The sequence below is a fragment of the Helobdella robusta genome (genome assembly GCF_000326865.2).
Source record: "Helobdella robusta unplaced genomic scaffold HELROscaffold_49, whole genome shotgun sequence".
Taxonomy (NCBI): domain Eukaryota; kingdom Metazoa; phylum Annelida; class Clitellata; order Rhynchobdellida; family Glossiphoniidae; genus Helobdella; species Helobdella robusta.
Window position 1 is genome coordinate 1,269,022 of NW_008705246.1, and position 8,295 is coordinate 1,277,316.

Consider the following 8,295-nt stretch of genomic DNA (forward strand, 5'->3'; position numbering starts at 1 on the left):
TGTGGATATGTTAGTCTTTGTGCTATATATATATATATATATATATATATAGCATATATATATATATAGCATATATATACTATATATATATAGTTGTTATTTGTGTGTGTGTATTAGAGTTAAAAACTAGTTATAACAATAATTTTATATTCTTCTGTCATACACTATTTAACATTTGTGTTAGTTTCTGCTTCATAATTCTATAGATGGGTGAGCAGCGTAGTGCCAGACTGTGTTTGTTTTCGTTTATTCGTGCTTCAAATGTTGTTCGCGCTGACTGAGTGCCTGCTGTGGCCTGAATGGTCAAAGTTTTGTTGTTTTAAAATTTATATATATAAAAAACAGTCTTTTATAATTTTGAAATTTTTGTGTTGTTGTTTCAAATAAAATAAATTGAAAATGATGACGACGAGCACGATGATGTAAATGAAAAGATGAGGATGTTGTGACGTAAAAGACAATGGGCAGGATTAAAATTATGCAAATTACAGAATGCCATAAAGTATGTTAAGAAAAAAATAATGAAATTTATGAAAATAGCAAAACTAAAGTATTTGAGAAATAATGTAACAACTTATGCAAATGTCATTGTTGGAACAGCTGACTGGTTGCAATGCCAACAATTGTGAATGTAATTCAGTCATCTCGTTTTAAAGTCACCTCAACGCAAATGACATACAGTTAAACAATTCCTTTACTGCCAAAAAAAACAAGATCTACCAAACAAAATTCACCAAGGAATTGAAATGGTTTCATGCTGGATGTCAATCAATAGGCTGAGGTTGAACATAAAAGGACGGATTACTTCTGTTTGGCAACTCGTCAAAACGAACTGCTATCCAAGAACATGTAGACCCAGTGAAAAACCTTGAAGTCTGACTCGACTTTTATTAGCAATAATTGAACACGTGAAAAACCATTGCCGATCATGTTTCTTTTAACTTGACTAAATTAGAGGTATAAAGAAATATCTAACTAATGAATGTTTGAATTCGTTCATACGTATCTTTGAACAGAAATCAATTGGTTAAATTGAACTGAAAATATGAGAAAGTTGTTCTAATTAGTCGAAAAAAAAAATTTCCATTTTCCTAATGAATGAGAAATTATTATTACACATCGTAGATAGAAAGCAGTTATTTGGCGTCTGAGATTTAATGAAGTGTCATCATCAGATGCTATTTCCTCGCTCTCACTGGTTGAAACATCCGTTCTCCGACATTGGTCTCCGTGCCACTCAATATATTTTCATTTTCAGAGGTTTCCACTTTTTCTGGGTTACCTTTCTTATTAAATATTTTTCCAGGAGTCTCTGCACCAGAAAATCGTTTTTTCAATGATTTTAGTCCTTACGGTGGGCGTTTGTATTTGTTAAAATGGATATTTTTCTTCTTATTATTTATTATTATTATTATCATTAATATATATTTGAAGAAACTTAATAAATGATCTTTTCAATTTGTTTACAAAAAATGCAAGTTCGAAATTAAAATGAACAATTTATTTACAATGACGCCTTTTAAAATGAATTTATTTGTAATTAATTAATAAAAATGTAGAAACAATAACATAGGAATGTTGACAATAATAATAATAATAATTTGGTTGGTGGACCATCGACCTCCACAAAACCACTTTAATTTGATTCGATGCCTTTTCTACAATCCACTCACACACACACACACACTCACACGCGTATATAAACTCAAGAACGCACGCAAACACACAAACACAAAATAATAGGGTAACCGGTAGAAACACTGTATGATATGATTGGCTGACTGGTTGGTTGATTGATTTGCAACACTGTAGATGCTGAACAAACTTTAATAGCCACTCAAAACATATCAATATTAACAGTTCTTAGTGATTAGTTTAAAATTTTCTAATAAAGAAATTGTACATTTTTTCAATTTAAATTTTTTTAGACTAGTAAACCAACCAGTTTTTTAAGCAGTTATTTCAGCGTCAAGTCAAATCGGACATCGCAGATATCCTTACAACACATTCGTTCATCTAACTTGAATGGAATTAAAAACATGAAGATTATCATGTTGAGAGTGCCACTGCTGTGTGCAATGAATGCCTTCCAGCGACTGACATAGAAATTAAAATGAAGCCACTGACCTTACGACGAAGGGTCACTCACTGACCTCACTGACCCTCAGGCGCCTGCCTGATTATATTCTACTCAATAACTCTCGCCAATTACCCGAGCTTGAAATCGTCAGAATATCTCTGCAGTAATTAAACTGCATGTAGGAGGTCGTGGCTACTCTCGTTCGTGTGATGTTTATAACTGGGAGATAAGATAATACCGTTATATAGAATATCATGATACTTTGATGTGTCTACAAAATTTATTTTCTTGTTTTTTTTTTTGTTTTTTTTTGTAAAACCACTTCATTGATTGATCTCGACATTATTCGTGTTCAATAATTTTTCAAAGGTTGTTTCAAAATACAGTCGGACATCCGTATCAGGAATTTGATGGTTCCAGGAACAAATTCGTTAAATAGAAATTCTTCAACTTTACACTTAGAATTTTTAGCACTTACACGTAGAATTTTTTTTGAGAAAAAATTCTATATTGCCTAAAAGTTATTTATACATTTATAAAAAATTCTCCTAATCATTTATTTTGTTACCAGAAAGTATATACATAGTATAATTGTAAAAAATAAAATTTTAAAAGTGAAATTTATTCTTCGTTCCATACATCGATAATTTCAATTCTATTGAAATTAATCAAGGTTGATTTCGCAAAAATTACTAAAATAATAGTACAAAAAAAACAATAAATACGTTTCTTGGATATTAAAGGAGTACAAAAACACCGCTTATCAATTCACAGAATGTGTACTCGTCGGATGTTTCTTTCAATTTTTATAAATTTTGCTCGTTATAGAGAAATTATTTTTGTTCAATAGAAACAGTTTCTTATGTGAACTTTCAAGGGACTTCAAAAAAATTTGTTTTATAAAGAATTTCGTTGTACGGAAGTTCACTATAAAGAGGTCAGACTAACTATAAGAAGGCATAGAGGTTAAGGATGGATTGCTCCATTCAATCAACATTGGTAATGAGATGAGATGATGTTAGCAGACTGTTACAGCAGCATTCTCTGCCATCGTATCACAAACCCAGATTGTAAATGATTTTATAAAATAAATGTTTTATCTGTTTTTTCTTCAGTTAGCAAAAAAGAATATTCTTAATTGGATTTTTTAAATTTCCAATAAGTAAAAATAAAATTTATTAGTTCTTTGAAAAAATCTTGAATTTTATACAATTGCTATTGATGACGTTAGTGTCAAACAAGTCAGTTGTCATGAGTGACATATAACTAATTGAAAGCAAGTTACAGACTGGCCTTTGTTAGATTGCAAGTTCATTTTTTCTTTTTTTGTTTCATTATTTCAAAATATTTTAATGATTTTCAATCAGTATTTTTTTTTATTTCAGTTTTACAACTTTTCAAGGTCAAAGATGGTTTGCTCCATTTGATAAACAATGGTTATGAGATGACATGATGTTTGTTAGAATTTAGTTTGTTTATCATTCAATCTTCACTACTTTAATCAGTATCTAATTATAATTAAAGTAAAGTCTCCAAGTTTTTATTGATTTCAGATGAACGAATCATGAGAATTTTAACATTTATTTGAGCTTATGAAATTAAGTTTTTGAATTTTCTAAAATCAACAAAAAATTCATTAGATAGATTGCAATGGTGAACAGATAAATATGAAGACCCAACCAAGTAAGAGTTAATAAATCTAATCAACAATTATTTCAAACATCTGTTGACGTGTTGACGATGCCGATATAAGCAACGTTTGAACACACGCTACCCGTTTTGCACTTGAAAATTTGACAATCACCGTCATCATCGTCGTTAATAAAAGCATTGGTAAAGTCGAATGTAGCCAGAATATAATCATCATCGTCGTTTTCAAAAATGACATCATCCTCATCTTCTGCAGCATCGACAACAACATCATCAGTTTCTTCATCAATATTTGCTTTGTCGTCATTTTTATCAACGTTATCATCAAACTTATAATGAAAATAATTTATGACGTCACCATCTTTCTTTTCCTCATCACTGGTAGTATCAAAAACATCATCCATGTCCTCAAAACCATCAACTCTATCATTAAAATTGTCAGATGTTAAATTCTTCCGTCTATTATTTGTTGCATAATCATCAGCTCTGATATCTTGACGAGGCAACGCGTGCGATGCATTTGATGATGATGATGTTGATAATGAACTCTTATCATTCAGATACTTGCTCAAGTTGATTCTTTGTAAATAAATTTCATCAGTACCGGATTCAGTATAATGCTGTGCTACAGTATAAAGGCAGTTGCTGAAGAGGAAGGATGGAGAATGAATCACAGGCAACTTTAACTTCATCACAATGGACCACTGGCCAGTAGCAAAATCATACATCTCTCCTTTCTGCGTATAAATTTTTATAAAAATTGTATAATTAATTATTTTGGCACATCTAACCGTCAAATGAAATAAGTAAACAGTGAAAATTTAAAATTAAAAAAAACCAAAGCATCATCAACAAACGCAAACCCGGCATTACCAGACGTCATTATCTACAACAACCATTCAGCTACACAAACAAAGATGACAAATACAGTCAAGATGCTAACCGTTGAAGCTCTTTCGTTCGCGCCGCCAACTGCAAAGAGCGCGTTTCCAACGCTGGCCAAAACGTGGCCATAACGCTTCTTCAACATTGAAGGTTGTTCATTCCAACTGTCTGATGCAGGATCGTACTGCCACATCCGCTTTTCTCTTTTATCAGTAAAAGTATGGATTCCGCCACTGACATATAACTTCCCATTATATACACAACCTAAAAATGTAATGATTGCACATTATTCATATGAGATGATATAATAAAAATGTAATGATTGCACATTATTATGATTATTATTATTATTATGAGGTGATATAATAAATTAAAACAAAACTTAACCAACCTGCCAGGTTAGAAACGGGAACTGGCAATCGAGCCAACATGTACCACCTGTTTTCCTCTGGGATGTACTTTTCAACTGCTCCCGAACTTAGTGAACCAGCAACTACGTACAACTGACCGTTTACATTACCAAAATAAAAGTCATTTCTTCCGACCATCATGTCAGACAACTGGATGAAAATTGATTTGGAAAAATGTTTTTTGTTAAAATATTGAAAATTTTTTTACGCATTAACGATTTTAAATGAAAAAACCAGTTAACAATTCTAATGCCTTGCGTTCTGGTGTTAGGTATTCTTAAAAGACTGCATTAAAACGTTAGTTAAATGAAACATTGAAAATAACTAACCCTTGACCATTTGGAAGATGTCAAATCGTAAGCAAAAGTTTTCTTATATTGCCACTTTTCATATTTCTCTCCAATCATATACAAGACATTATTGAGAAAACATAATTGACAATCTTCGTAATCAACAGGGGGACCTCTCTCGTCGGTCAGTTTGAACCTGACATCAGGTGGTGTTGTGCTGTTTCTATTGCCACAACTTTTAACGAAATCGAACAGGGATAGTGAGTACCCTTCCATATATCTTTGACCCTGTAAAATAAGTTTGTGTTTTGGTATTTTAAATTAGATGACGGCAACAATTTTATAAATTACAAAAAATAATGTACGGCGAAAGTGACAGCAGTACTAATAAGAACTATTCTCTTATTAGGACCAGATCATCCATATCGGAATCAAAACATGAAAATGAATGAATCAGAAAATATTTTCAAAATATGTGATAATCAATATTAAGAATGAACAGCCTACCAAATTTTCTGGATCCAACACGAATGCAAATAACGTGCCAGAAGTGTGGTAACGATTTGCACTTTTTCCTGTTAAAGAAACATTTAATTCCATTTTATTGAGCAGGTCAGCACTTTTTTGTTTTTCTGTAGTCGACATCAAGTTGAATCTGATTTCTTTTAATAACATTTCTGCACACGGTCTTCTTGAGTCTTCAGCAAAAATCCAATCAATGATTAATTTAAAAATATCAAACTCGCCGTCCGCATTGACAATCTCTGATTTAACCAAATGGTGCAAAACGTCAAATGGCATTATTTCGGGACACTTTGCAATTTTTTTGAAATTTTTCAAAGCAAAGTCATAAATTTTTTCGATCACCTCTACAAGAGCGTACGTTTGTGAAAAATCGAAAAGACGTGTATACGAAGAGTCATTCAAATGTTTCAAAAGATATTCTATATATGAACTCGTCATGCCCATAATTTGCAAATAGGACGCACCTTTCAAACCCTCCTCTACATTTTTCAATTGTTTCCTCTTTGGGAGCTTGATTTTAATTTTTTCTTTGTTGCATTGAAATTTTGATACAAAATCTCTAACTTCTTTCAAGCAGACATTGGAAAGGTATCCCAATGGAAGTTCATTGAGGTGTGCATCTTTCATTCCACTATTGACCAGGGCTTGGTAATAATCGCTGGTCTGCAGAAATGAGGCCCTGGGAACCACGTTTCGCCCACCTGATTTTGAGATCAATACGATTGTTCGCAAATCGTCCTCAGCGTGATCCTTCTCCATTTCGATGTTGTTTTTTTCGATATAAGTTTTAAATTTTATTTTAAATTTCAACACAAATCTTGGTATTCCAAGTTATCTTTTAACTGATCCACGCGTGCTTCAATAGTTAAGAGCCGGGTGCAGTGAGATTATTTATATAATCATTCACAAAGAAAGGATTGTAAATACTTAACTTTGGCTCGCTTCATCCATAGATACAAATCGACTTTGCTCATTTTTTACAAGGTATTTACAACTCTCTCTGTGTGCAAAGTGCTTTTATTCTACTTTGTCCTGTGCATAGTATTTATATTCTGCTTTATCTTGTTCGTTTATTATATCTTGGCTCTGTCCATTTATTATATGTCTTTGCTCTGTTCATTTTCTTGGCTTGTAAAGTCTTTCAATAATATTCGTCTCGTCGGTAATGATGTTGCTATTCTCTGCTGCTTGTTAATTTGCGGTTTTCTTTGGTCAATGAAGATCGCTTCAGAAATTCTTAGATGGTTGTGGTTTTTGTTACTGCATATTATACCAGTAAATGTAGATGACTTGTAGTAGTTGTTGTTGGCTAAAAATTTGATGATTCTAATTAATTCTGCTTATTGAAGTAGAGTGTGTATGAATGCTCTATTTACAAATGCTTTTATTGTGCTGCGTTTGTATTTCTTTGTGCACTCATATTTTCCATTAAAACATATCCCTTCGTTTGTATCCTTCATGAATGTTTAGCGCATCCAAAAATGGTAAGATTTTGTTGTTTTTGTATTCTATAGTAAATTTCATTTTAGATTTATTATGAGTAAAAGAAAGATTTGTAAGTTGGTCAGGGTTGTTATACGCAACATATCTTGCCTAAATTTAGGGTTTTAGTTCGGGATTCCTTGAGGAAAGTTTGTTTTTCTATTTTCAAAGAATACTCCGAGTGGGAAGGAAACCTACGGCGATTCCGTATTTTTTAAAAATGTGCAAACGAATAGGTTATATCAGCGGTGGGCAAACCTTTTGCTTTGAGGGCCGCATTGAAAACTGTTTTACCTTTGGAGGGCCGCATATGTACATTCTTCGACCGTTGACAGGGGAGGGAGAATTTTTTAACAACATATGATCATTTATGTGGCTTACAACCTTTTCATTTTTGGTCATGATATTTTGCCTATGATATTTTTTGTGAATTTAATTGATTATTTCTTTTTTTTCTGGGTTTTATAATATATGTATTATATATTTATTTGAATACAGATTTAAAATTTATACATTTGAAATGTATTTTAATGTGTGTAAATTTAGTTATTAATGCAAAATATTTAGAGATACGTAATATAATTATGAGTAACACCTCACTTAGTGAGACATGCTTAATATTCCGTAGTTGAATTATCTTTTTATTTTTTTGGGTTATAGTATTACTCTCAAACTTCTTGCAACTTATTAAAGAAATGTCTATACACTCCAAAAAATATTATATGACATTTATAACTTATCATTAACACAACACAACAGCGTATTGCATAAATGGACACAATTTGCTATCGTGTTAAATATCTCAGAGCACATTTTGTATAAGTTGCAGATTCATAACTTGGAATTAGATAAAAAAATTTAAATTTCAAATGAAATATGTTAAATATGCAAAGTTAATAAAAAAAATGAGCTGGTCTCGTAAGCTTGACACTGAATTGCATTCGTAACATTCATAAGCTGAACAGGACGAGTG

General features: G+C 31.8%; 2 protein-coding genes across 2 annotated transcripts; both read right to left on the reverse strand.

The window, feature by feature from the left end:
* Nucleotides 1-157: 157 nt before the first annotated feature.
* HELRODRAFT_178770 (hypothetical protein) lies at nt 158-2,258 on the reverse strand (the record flags this gene model as incomplete). The annotated part of the gene is made up of 3 exons (XM_009026839.1): nt 158-295; nt 1,197-1,348; nt 2,213-2,258. The coding sequence occupies 3 exons, from the start codon at nt 2,256-2,258 to the stop codon at nt 158-160; spliced, it is 336 nt and encodes a 111-aa protein (XP_009025087.1).
* A 1,537-nt stretch (nt 2,259-3,795) lies between these two features.
* Nucleotides 3,796-6,599, reverse strand: HELRODRAFT_178771 (hypothetical protein; the record flags this gene model as incomplete). Its single annotated transcript, XM_009026840.1, has 5 exons — nt 3,796-4,467; nt 4,674-4,879; nt 5,007-5,175; nt 5,355-5,603; nt 5,823-6,599. 5 exons carry the CDS (start codon nt 6,597-6,599, stop codon nt 3,796-3,798), a joined length of 2,073 nt encoding a protein of 690 aa, XP_009025088.1.
* Nucleotides 6,600-8,295: the final 1,696 nt, after the last annotated feature.